General features: G+C 43.3%; 3 protein-coding genes across 4 annotated transcripts; 1 reads left to right on the top strand and 2 right to left on the bottom strand.

The window, feature by feature from the left end:
* Positions 1-834: 834 nt before the first annotated feature.
* On the top strand, positions 835-3606 carry LOC103973766 (protein SIEVE ELEMENT OCCLUSION B). Of its 2 annotated transcripts, none has more exons than XM_018821571.2 (6): positions 835-1089; positions 1172-1276; positions 1359-1807; positions 1886-1995; positions 2078-2703; positions 2788-3606. In XM_018821571.2, the coding sequence occupies exons 1-6, from the start codon at positions 892-894 to the stop codon at positions 3403-3405; spliced, it is 2106 nt and encodes a 701-aa protein (XP_018677116.2). In that variant the 5' UTR covers positions 835-891; the 3' UTR covers positions 3406-3606. The 2 variants fall into 2 exon arrangements, with proteins under 2 accessions (XP_018677116.2, XP_009386688.2); XM_009388413.3 differs by having other exon boundaries at positions 835-1092.
* Positions 3607-3636: 30 nt separating this feature from the next.
* LOC103973764 (cytochrome b5) lies at positions 3637-7068 on the bottom strand. Its single transcript, XM_009388412.3, has 4 exons — positions 7050-7068; positions 6771-6895; positions 4093-4159; positions 3637-3995 (listed from the first exon to the last, which is right to left on the bottom strand). The coding sequence occupies exons 2-4, from the start codon at positions 6846-6848 to the stop codon at positions 3745-3747; spliced, it is 396 nt and encodes a 131-aa protein (XP_009386687.2). The 5' UTR covers positions 6849-6895; positions 7050-7068; the 3' UTR covers positions 3637-3744.
* Positions 7069-10350: 3282 nt separating this feature from the next.
* LOC103973763 (elongation factor Tu, chloroplastic) lies at positions 10351-12065 on the bottom strand. Its single transcript, XM_009388411.3, has one exon. The coding sequence runs from the start codon at positions 11983-11985 to the stop codon at positions 10534-10536; it is 1452 nt and encodes a 483-aa protein (XP_009386686.2). The 5' UTR covers positions 11986-12065; the 3' UTR covers positions 10351-10533.
* Between the last annotated feature and the right edge of the window lie 576 nt (positions 12066-12641).

Raw genomic sequence — 12641 nt, 5'->3', positions numbered from 1 at the left:
CCCACGGACCTAGTCGGGCTGACTCATCAGCCACGATATATTTGTTCGCTAACATTTCGTTCGGAGGTAACGCTAAAGAGGAATATAAACGAAAATATTAATTAATTAAGCATGAGATTTAAGTATTAAATTTATGACATAGTTTCATATCATGATGATGATTTCCGTTGAGTTACCTGGATTCATAATTCAATTGAGTCCATAAATCCCAAATGGATGGTCCGATTGAATAAAAAAAAAAAAAAACATTGCACCGAATGGAATAAAAAACAGAGCTATGATACCAGAATAAATATTTTAATTAGATTGTCAATAATATTGAAAGGATCCAATTAAATTCTGACAAACATGAACAAGATGGTAGACATTTTAAGTATTATTAACATAAATATGCTTTCCATTCAATCAAAAAACAAGGATATATGTATATATATATATATATATATGTATATGTATACGTATATGTATATGTATATGCCCTTTCATCGATGAGTATTAGCTATCCAAAGTAAGCTGATTCGCTTGCATGTTGTTCTTTGGAAGCACAAACTCTTACCATAACTCCATGCATTAGGCAAAGAGAGATGGGCCTGGATTCGGTGCACGAATCACGAGGCGTCACTTTAGGACTTTAAAGCGCTGCTCGGGTGCCCCCACATGTGCCCAAATTTACCAATTAGGTTCGTTGCCTGCAGATTTCCATGGAAGCCCCGACCGCGAAGCAAGGTAGTTGGTTCACTTGTGCTCCATCAAGCAAAGTTGTTGGTCCTCCTCCTCCCTCCTTTATTCTACGTGTTCCTTCCGTGCCATCTATACATATAAGCAGTCACACTCCACAGCCCCTGCGAGCTTGATCTCTTCGTCGTGTTGAGTTCCTCTGTCACGAAAATCATGGCGTCCCCTGCAGCCGCGGCAGAGACGAAGATGCTTGCCATAAAGGGCGATCGCCACCTCTTCTCGGCGTCTGACGACAGCGTGGTGTTGAAGCAAATCCTCGGCACCCACTCCCCTGACGGCCGCGATGTCGACGCACGGCCTCTCTTGCGCCTCGTAGAGGACATACTGCAACGGGCTACCCCGACTGTGATTGTGGTAAGCTTGTGTGTTGTGATGTAAAGCTTCCATCTTGCTTGACACAACCTTGTGTTTGTGTGGTCTGGCGATCGAGCAGACGCCACAGGCTCCGGCGGAGCTCGTGGAGGACACGGTGCACCATGTCGAAGTCGTCGCCATGCTCGAAGCGCTGGCGTACACCGTCCACAGGATTTCTTGTGAGGTAAAGCAGCTGGCGTAGCTTCGTCTGAGCTTTCTTCTTCTTGAGACAGCGTGTGAGTAGGATTTATGATGGAGATCTACAGATCTCCTGCAAGTGCTCCGGCGGCGGCGACGCGCACGCGACGACGATGGCCCTGTTCAACTCGTTGGCGAACTATACTTGGGACGCGAAGGTTGTGATCGCGCTGGCCGCGTTCGCTGTGAGCTACGGGGAGTTCTGGCTGACGGCGCAGCTGCACAAGGTCAATCCGCTGGCGAAATCGGTGGCGCTGCTGAAGCAGCTGCCGGACATTCTGGAGCACACCGACGCCCTCAAGCCCCGATTCGACGCCCTCAGCAACCTCATCAAGGCGATGCTGGATGTCACCAAGTGCATCATCCAGTTCAAGGAGCTTCCGTCCGAGTACATCTCGCCTGACAACCCCGACATGGACATGGCCTTGGCGCATATCCCCACTGCCGTCTACTGGACCATCAGGAGCGTGGTGGCTTGTGCTTCCCAGATCGTTGCCCTCATAGGCCCCGGCCATGAGTAATCTCTGTCACTCACCTCCGTGAAACACTTCTCGGATCAGGACGTGCCATGATCCCCTTTCCCCCTGATTGCCAGGCATATCACCTCCACCACCGAAGTGTGGGAGCTCTCAAGTTTAGCCCATAAAGTCAGAAGCATCCACGAACACCTCACCAAGCAATTCGAACTCTGCAATCGACATATTGGTCAGAGCTAAGAACAGCCTTCCGCTTCTAATCATGTACGGTCACAGACCAACCATTAGTTCGTTCATGTTTCTTGATTCAGGTGAGAAGAAGCACCTCGAAGCGTACCAGACGCTGGTGCGCCTGTTCGAGACCGTGCACATCGATAACAACAAAATCCTGAGGGCGCTGATCTATTCCAAGGACGATCTGCCGCTCTTTGACGGTGACACGAAGCGAAGAGTCAGCGTCGACGTGCTGAGGAGGAAGATTGTGATGCTGTTCATCTCCGACCTCGACATCAGCCACGAAGAGCTCCTCGTTCTCATCCAGATATACAACGACACGTACCAGGGGAAGCTGGACAGGCCCTACGAGATCGTCTGGCTTCCGGTGATCGATAGGCACGCACCCTGGACCAACGCCAAGGAGGAGACCTACAACCGCTTGGCTTCCACCATGCCGTGGTACTCGCTGCACCACCCTTCGCTGCTGGAGCCGGCGGCGGTCAAGTACATACGGAATGAGTGGCACTTCGACAAGAGGCCATTGATGGTAGTGTTGGACCCGCAAGGGAAGGTCGTGTGTCCTAATGCCCTCCACATGATGTGGATTTGGGGAAGCCTGGCCTTCCCCTTCACCAGCAACAGGGAGTTGGCCCTGTGGAAGGAAGAAACCTGGCGACTCGAGTTCATGGTCGACGATATCGATCCTGACATGCTTGCCTGGGTATGAATTAGCTGCTCACTAAGGCTTCATTTACTGATACAGTGCTGCTGCACGTCTCTCATCTTTTGGTCATTGATGTTGAAGGTAAGAGAAGGCCGCCATGTTTGCTTGTATGGAGGAGAGGACATCGAGTGGATAAGGAGGTTCACGATGGTGATGAGGCGCGTGTCGCAGGAAGCGAAGATCCCGATCGAAATGGTGTACGTGGGGAAGAGCAGCCCCAAGGATCGGGTGAGGAAGGCCATCTCGGTGATCGCCAGCGAGAAGCTGAGCGGCTACTGGCAGGACCCGGTGATGGTGTGGTTCTTCTGGGTGCGCCTGGAGAGCATGTGGTACTCCAAGATGCAGCACGGCCGGACGATCGAGAACGACCCCATCATGCTGGAGGTGATGACGATGCTGAGCTTCGACGGCAGCGACGAGGGGTGGGCGATCGTCAGCCGGGGATCGATGGAGATGGTCAAGGCCCACGGGAAGATGATCGTGGATTGCCTCAGCCAGTTCGACTCGTGGAAGGGGAAGGTGGAGGAGGAGGGGTTCGTCCCCGCGCTGACCGAGGCGCTGCTGCCCTTACACACCCATGAGCACTGCACCCGCCTCATCCTCCCGGGCGACACCGGCAGGATCAAGGAGGAGGTGGTCTGCGCCGAGTGCAAGCGCCCCATGGAGAAGTTCGTTCTCTACCGCTGCTGCAACAATTGAGCCGCTCCATGGATTCGTGCCATGGGCTCGAGTACGAGAGACGTACGTGCGTGCGTGACAGAGATGCCTCGTTGCAGCCGCGGCTTCAGTCTTCCGCGACGCATCTGAGTTCAGTGTCATCGAGTTGAGTTGTGTCTGTCGTTAACTTGTTGGTTGTGGACATGTCGTTTTGGCTTTGAATAAAATACATTATTTATCTTCTCACAGCACCAACACAAACGACTTCATTAGTGAGGCTTAAAAGCAAACACTTGATGGTCAAACCATAGTATCCGAATCTGGGGGCAACACAGGAGATCACAACATCACTCTCTCACTGAATGCAAACTAAAGAACAATTTACGACGATTTCGTGCAGAATCTCACGGCAACAGCCAATCCCAAGATGGCCAACGGAACCAAGAACTGGAGGAGGCGGATGATGAACTCGGCCGTCTTGTCCTGGCTGTAGTGAGGCTGCTTGGGAGGTGTGTATTTGACCCTCTTAGGGATTGTTGCAACATCAATCTCTCCAACACAGTACTCAACCATCATTGCTCTGGCGGTGGTGCTATGCCCGATATCTTCAAAATCATCACTTGCATCTTTCCCTGACAAAGGAATGGCATTTCCAACATGAGTTGTGTTACTTATGAGCTCACATGGTAGCCACATGAAGAGATCTGGATAAAGCAGAGGTAGATTTACCGATTGATGCCAACAGAACCTCCTCTCCTCCAGGGTGATCTTCCAAGAATTTAGTGACGTCAAAAACCTGAACAGAGGTACATCAATACCATGAAAGAGAACCAAACTACTCTAAGCAAATGCAACACCACCATTAATGCATACAGATGATGGTATATAACAGAGATCTATTAGGTCTGTCCACGTAACAGAGAGAATTGTCAGTCCTTGGATATAGCATTAAGTGCTGACAGGTTAAGCCAAATAGATCCTGCTATTTTACCCCCCACCCCCATCTTCTTCCTCTTCTTATTCTCCAATTCTTCCTCCACCATCACCTCCTCCTATTTAGCTTCGCTGAATCTGTTTGTGGTTCACTCCATACGCTAATGCTACATGTTTTCTGATTGTAAGAGGAATAAGATTCTCGGTTATAATATTTCTTGAAGGAAGATTCATACAATAAACAAGTTGATTTGCTACTCATAATCGAAACCACTTATATAGCTTGATAATCATATTACACATTTGCCGTCAGCTGATGTACTGCAATTTGTAAGACACAGAATATAATAAACGTAGCAAGTTGATAAAAAATATATATCATTCAATAAACTTAATTCTTGAAAGTTATAGTAAAATATTGGAACAAGTAGTAGCCTACAAATAAAAAAGTTCCCTAGCACTAGAGGTTCATTCCTATGTGAAAATTAGGTCCATCAAAATTGTTTTTTTTTTTTTTAAGTTTGCAAATGATCTTCATAGGCATAATAGTTTAGATTCACATAATAATGTAATTGATGGTTTGAACATACCCTAGATTTCTAAATAGGTTACTACTCTAAACCTATTCACTGTTTTGCAATATACTATAGGCTGGTTTAGCAGCCTCTTCATTTTGCTACCCATGCCTAGCAGCCATAGACTCCGTCAAATTGTTTAGCAAGCATTGTCCTTGTTGATATCAGTTCTTAAAATAATATTTTCCTTATGGTTACGGACATAAATTAATAATTTGATAGAAATGCTTTCACAACATGATCTTTATTAATTTAAACTAGATATCTCAGGATAAATGGCCTACATGAAGATTTAACAATTTTGTGCCAACTCAAGATAATAATGTCAAAATTTTTAATAGCTAGACTAGTCAACACCTTACTTCGCTAAACTATAATATTTAAATGCTAGACAAGGGTAGAAAATTGGTTTTGCCTATCATTTCTAGCTGTTAATCCTCGAGACTCACGTATGGTACGACATCTATGAGTGAAATCCACAGGCTGGTCTAAAACCCCAAAATATCAGCACTAAATTATATCACTAGCAACACATCATACAAAGCTTTGCGGAATTTTATTATCCATGTTGCACCAACATCAACAAGAACAACAAAACTTGTCGACCAATGATACACAAACTTCAACAAGGAAATTACCAACAACACAAGTGCAAAAACAGTATGTCAAATCAGAGTATCATTTGGTGGAGGACCGCAGCCAAAACATTGATTTAATAATTAAATAAATCTCAATTGTCTGTCTCTATTTATAGATCACATGCAAATTTAAATAAAAGGGCCCCTTCTTGATGGACCCAGTTTTCACATGGAAATAAGCATCTTGTACATTTTAATGGAATTTTAAAAATATGAATAAGATCTTAGTCAGAACTTCATGCATTTTAATAGAACTTTAAGAAATTATATTTGCCGACTAAAAATATGATATTTATCAAATTAATTTGTTATATTCCCCGACCAAAATTCTTAAATTATTTCTAAAATAGCACATGGTTAAAACATAATACAACACCACTTAAATTATTTCAATCATCGCTTAAAAGAGAACCAAACTGATTAACATTAACAATATCTTTTCTAGGAAAGATTAGAAATAAAAAAATATATATAATTCCTTCCTATTTCAATCTTTTTTTTTTTTCCGAAAAGTGAACCATGTCAGTGGTCATATTTTTCTTTATGCATACCGTATTCGTAATGCTAGAGTCAACAGCACATCTCTAGCCTACTTTTAATTATTTTGCAGTCGCATACAAACTTGAAACAGAATTGGTATCATCCATTAGATGCACCCTCTGCATGTATATTGTATTCCACTATTTGGATTTAGAGGATGAGCACAACTTTCTAAAATGCCACTTTCTTGATATCAGGTTATTGTATCAGAATGATACCATGTAGCGAGCGAGCATCCTTAATCTTTCTTATTTTTGAGCATTTGGTGACCAATTCTATCCAGTTACTCGGAATGTCAACAAGAACAATAGGTAAGACTAAACCCAAAGGATTACTTTTAGGAGAAGTCGGATAAATTGTTCGAGACCTCAAAAGACATGTTTTTTTTTTTTCTTTTCCGGATTAAAGGCCATGCTTTATCTTTATCGAACGTCTTCAAGTAAACATTTTTGACACTTTCATATCCTATTTCGAGCTTATCACTAGTTGTAATGTACAGGGTTTTCAAAGGCAACCCAAAAATCCACAGCCTACTAGAATTCACATCGAAAGTTTCAAAAGGGATCAAGATCAAAAGGGTAATTCATTTCCTAGAGAAACGAATAATAGATGGACACAGGCGTCACTTAATCCGATAAAAAGAGAGTAGAAAGGGGAAAAGACAAAGCGACTCAGATTCAGAGAAAAGATGGATGAAGAGGTGACCCGAATGGGTACAAACCTTGCCGTTGATGATGAGCCAACAGTCCTTGGGGGAGTTGTGCGTCAAAACCTCGGCCAGTGTGTAGATCTTTCCCATCTCTCTCGATCGAGTAGGGTGGGGAGGATTTGGTGAGCACTGCCCCCCTTTATAGGCAGAGATACAGGAAATCCCATCAGAGAAAAGTGTAAAAAAAAAAAGAGATGTGCGCCCAACCCACCTCTTGCGATTATAATCTTTTTGTCTTTCTTCTTTTTTTTTCCTAAAAAAAAATAATTGTTATTATACTCATAATTTTACCTCCAAGGAAATGTACGTGGAACCATCTCAAGCAGGTTTCTGTGGGTCACGGCATGGAGTAGAAAGAGGATCGTCACGATTGACTCAGAACCAAGAAAATTTAGAGGAATTAAATCTGGTTCGAGTAAATTATGGCCCACTTGGCAACTCTTTCAATCGATCCTGTGGGTGGTGGGAGCAAAACAAGCAAGCATGGGGGGGGGGGGGGGGGGGAGTTGGTGGGCGGGAGGGTGGTGATCTCACCTTACTTCTTCTTCACTAGTTTCCCTCCTACCTTGGGAAGTTGTTGTTGGCATACGGTTTTTGTTCTTCCTTCTCTTTCTCTATCCCGTGTTTTCAGCCCTCATATCGCCCATGGTTTCATCATAGTTCGACTTCAGAGCCCACAGTCCGATGGCTTCTTTTTAGTCCATTCTTCTGCCTTGAACTCGTCAAATCGCTCTGCATGTTGTGCTAGTTAAGCTTCAAAGCAACTGACCAACAAGTTATACTCATAATTACATTTTAATGTAATTCCCATCAAATGATTATTATTTTTATTTGTGTTTTGTGCCTATTCTTTTATTGTAGTGTCGTGTTAGATGATCATGTTCACAAGTATTTTATTACTGATTTTTTATACCAAGTGAGAAACATTTGCGGGTACATGTGCATTAGCTCTCAATCTTCAAAATCAAGACCAACAACAACCATGACCCGATTGTATAATTTGAGTAAGATAAATATTTCAAGTGTCCCAACTAAACCTCTATTGAATTCTAATGCGAAAGGTAATATGGCATTCCACTTGAGCAACCCAACCCAACCCAAGTTGTCAAATGATACATACCTTAATCTAAGAAAAACAGTTCCAACAAATATTGTTATTACAACTCGAATTACTTCTGCATTCTAGAAAGAGAATTCTCAGATATACCACAAGTTGTTTCTTTATGGTCAAAATTGACAGCAAGAAATGGAAGCAAACAAGACGAAACAATAATATAATTTCAACTCACAAGTCAAATGACAAACACTTGGAAACTTCGTCTCTTTCACCTGCTGCTCCCTTCCGGTATCTCCCCCTCGATAGGTTCACCAACTTCTTGGTAGCACTCAAGTTCACTGGCTTTTAGGCTCAAAAATACTCCAAATGCTTGCACCATGGTCACCACATCAAAAACCCTTTGACAGTAAAATCATGGAGTTGCATGTCAAAGATTCTATAAGGCCAATCTGATCACACCATTATTAGATCACACAACTCTTTCTGTTCACTGTTCATGTTGGAATCACAAGAAATCAGCCTAAAGAAAATATTTTGCTGCGCCCATTTGTGAGAAACAGAGAATACACTACGAATCAAGGATTCCCTCCATTGATATAGAAGACTAATAACAACAAGAAAAAGTTCATCAGTGCCACATGGAATTAGTCAAGTCATCAGTGCATCAGGTGAGAAGTAATATCATTCTTTGTGCCTCAAACATGTGATGATGCATTGCTAACAATAAACAATTCCACCAATTTGTAAAAATTTGAAAACAATAAAGAAGATTGTTGAGCGTATTTAAAGACACATGTGATGATTCTTCTTAACTATTTGACAGTTTCAAGAATTATGATGATCCAAAGCGATTTTGCAGATGTTGAGACACAATATAAAGCTAATCAAGTCAAATGTTGAAGACACAGATGGACTCGAAAGATCAAAAGATAACAAATATCAAGCGCACAAATTTTGATTCCCAAGTATGATAATCACGAAATTACATAAAGAAAAAAAAAATCTATCCACATAAACACATCCTATCAAACTGGTCATCCGGGTAGCAGCAAAAGCAAAATAAACCAGTCTCATGATTCAAGTTTTGATAAAGTACCATCCAATGAATCTATAGTTTCTCGTACACACCCTGGTAATAACCTTTATTTTCTTCCAAAAGAAAGAAGAATGTTGAACATATTAAAATGATACAAGCTTTTTCTTAATTATTCAACAGTATCAAAAATTAAGATTCGAAACATTTTCGAGATGCAGCGAAACGATGAAACTAATCAAGCCAAATATGACAGATACAGAATGATTAGAAAGGGCAAAAGATGTTCAAGTATCAAGCAAGAAAACTTTGATTCTGAAGTATGATAATCTTGAAATAACAAGGATAATTATTCATATAAACACATTCTACCAAATTGGTCACCGAGGTAGTGATAAAAGTGAAACAAAAGTCTCAAGTTGGTGACTCCAGAGTTTCCTTTCTTGTCGTTTAAAAGAAAGAAGACTGTTGAGGATATTAATACGATACAAGATTTTTTTTAATTATTCAAAATCATCAAAAAATAAGAACCAAAGCAATTTTGAGATGTAGTGAAACAACAGAAACTAATTGAGCCAAATATGACAGATACAGACTGATTAGAGAGGGCAAAATGATAACAAGTATCAAGCACACAAACTTTGGTTCCGAGGTAAGATAATCATGAATAACAAAAATATCTATTCATATAAACACTTCATACCAAATTGGTCACCTAGGTAGCAATAAAAGCAAAATAAAATAGTTTCAAGCTTTACGTTGATAAGGTATCATCCTATTTATCTATAGTTTCTTGTACATGCCCTTGTCGTAACCTTTCTTTTCTTTAAAGACAAAGGAGCATATTGAATGATACAAGATTCTTCTTAATTATTCAATGGTGAAAAAAAATAAAAAAACTGTAATGATTTTGAGATGTAGTGAAACCAAAGAAACTAATCAGGCCAAATATCACAGATACAGATTGATTAGAGAGGGCAAAAGATAACAAGTGTCAAGCATTCGAACTTTGATTATGAAGAATCATAATCACGAAATAACAAAAATATCTATTAATATAAACACTTGCTACCAAATTAGTCACCCAGGTAGCAACAAAAGCAAAAATAATAGTTCCAAGCTTTAAGTTTGTCAAATTACCATCCAATTATATATAGTTAAAATTCTTGTCCAAGCCCTGATCCTGCCCTTTCAGTGAATATTGGAAAATGCTAACTGCTTCAGTCATTATGTACCATGTTGTCATGTGATACATCAACTAAAATCAGACAAACCAACCTCTAAGGTTCAATAAAGATGAGAAATAAATCAACCACAGTCTAAAATTTCCCATATTTGAAGCATCTTTCATGACAAAAAAGAAGTGGCGTAATCAAGACAATATCACTTAACATCTAGAGCAGCCAGTAGTGCAGAAAAAGATAATTATAAAAGCATCGACCGAAAACGAATTGAGTGATGTCCATCACATCTGAGTGTCATTTGGCCACAGAGACAGATGATTAATGCAAAATGAAGAAAAATTAAAAGAACCAAAACTGCAGAATATATGACAATGCAGAGCAAGGGTTGCAACCTACATGTATGCTTGATCTTAAATATGCAATAATAGCTATCCCAACACTAGCAATGAGTGAAGCACCCCTGCAACCAAACGAAGGCCGAGCCATTCTTACATTCAGAAATTATTCAATAATGGACTGGATGACACCGGCACCTACGGTCTTTCCACCCTCCCTGATGGCGAATCGCATTCCCTGCTCACAGGCCACAGGCATGATGAGTTCGACCACCATCTTGACACGGTCTCCAGGCATGACCATCTTCGCCTCCTCATCCTTGTCGTTCATAATGGAGGTTACCCTTCCGGTGACGTCCGTGGTCCTCATGTAGAACTGAGGCCTGTACCCGGCAAAAAAGGGTGAGTGTCTCCCGCCCTCCTCTTTCTTGAGAACGTAGACAATGGCGACGAATTTTGTGTGCGGGGTGATGGTGCCCGGCTTGGCAAGCACCATGCCCCGCTGGATGTCGTCCTTCTGGATTCCTCTAAGGAGCAGGCCGACATTGTCTCCGGCCATCGCCTCATCGAGAGTCTTCTGGAACATCTCGACACCGGTGACCGTGGTGTTCCGCGTCTCCCTGAGGCCGACGATGTCGATGGTCTCGCCGATCCTTATCGTGCCACGCTCGACTCGCCCAGTGGCGACGGTCCCACGGCCGGTGATGGAGAAGACGTCTTCGACGGCTAGGAGGAAGGGGAGGTCGGTCTGCCGCTGCGGAATGGGGATGTAGCTGTCGACGGCATCCATCAGGTCGTAGATCTTGTCGACCCAGGTGTTCTCGCCGCGCTTAATGCTAGGGTTGGCCATGAGGGCCTCAAGGGCGAGGAGGGCGGAGCCAGAAATGATGGGGACGTCATCACCAGGGAACTCGTAGGAGGAGAGGAGCTCGCGGACCTCGAGCTCAACGAGCTGGAGGAGCTCCTCGTCGTCCACCTGGTCCTGCTTGTTGAGGAAGACCACCATGTTGGGCACGCCGACCTGCTTGGCCAGGAGGATGTGCTCCTTAGTCTGGGGCATAGGACCGTCGGCACCGGAGACTACGAGTATAGCGCCGTCCATCTGGGCGGCACCGGTGATCATATTCTTGACGTAGTCGGCGTGGCCGGGGCAGTCGACGTGGGCGTAATGACGAGACTCAGTCTCGTACTCGACGGTGGCTGTGTTGATGGTGATGCCACGGGCACGTTCCTCGGGGGCGGCGTCGATCTCGTCGTACTTCTTGGGGGCGGAACCGCCGACGGCGGCGAGGGCCATGGTGAGGGCGGCGGTGAGGGTGGTTTTGCCATGGTCGACGTGGCCGATGGTGCCGATGTTCACGTGCGGCTTCTTGCGCTCGAACTTGCCGCGGGCGGCCCGGACGACGAGCAGCCTTCCGCCGCGGCGAAGGCTAGGCCGACAGGAAGAAGCGGCGGCGGTGCCAGTGCCGCATAAATCGGTTTTAGACAAAGCGAAGGAAGAGGAGAGGAACTTAGAGGAGAATGAAGGGGATTTGGCGGTTTTGGGCTTGGCGCAAGAGGAGCAGGAGGGGAGGAGAAGGGCCTTCTGGGCACCAACCATGGTGGTGATGGAGGCCATGGAGAAGAGTGGAGGCGGAGAGATCGGCGCAGAGAAAGGGTCCTGATAGGGTAGTCGAAGCAGCACTTACTCGCTCTGTTATCCCTATCGACAATTGGAGTAAGGAGGGCCTCATATGCCACAAACTTCCGGTTTGGATAACCGTTATGTCGGTCATTGTAACAGTTACAAAGATATGATAACAGTGTTACATCAAATAGAGGGATGGATGTGGAAATCGTGGCGTTCTTTTCTCCTTACGTTTAACCTGGAGCGTTGATCCCACATCAGCCTCAGATTTGCCGCCTGATGACTGGTGACATTGCCTGCCACATCTTATAGGAGTATACGTATACTTGATTTCTGGGTCAGATTTGATTGGATCACTCAAATAGTTCTAATTGACACATGTTGGTCTCCTAATAATAGACCTTCACAATTGTCGGACTGCCATATATTTATTTTTTTTCGATAAGGCAAAAAATATAGAGCAATTTAGCAAGTAATATTACTATTCCGTGGTACTTTCACTATTTACTTTTACTATGATTATTTTTATAAATATTAATATTATTTTTTATTTTTAAAATTTTGAAATTATTTAAGGCAATGGATTGATTTAAGCTAATACATCAACTTAGGCCGTTAAACATTTGGGTTAACCCTCATCTTATCTT

The sequence above is a fragment of the Musa acuminata genome, chromosome BXJ2-5, assembly GCF_036884655.1.
Source record: "Musa acuminata AAA Group cultivar baxijiao chromosome BXJ2-5, Cavendish_Baxijiao_AAA, whole genome shotgun sequence".
Lineage (NCBI taxonomy): Eukaryota > Viridiplantae > Streptophyta > Magnoliopsida > Zingiberales > Musaceae > Musa > Musa acuminata.
This window is presented reverse-complemented; position numbering and strand designations above follow the sequence as displayed.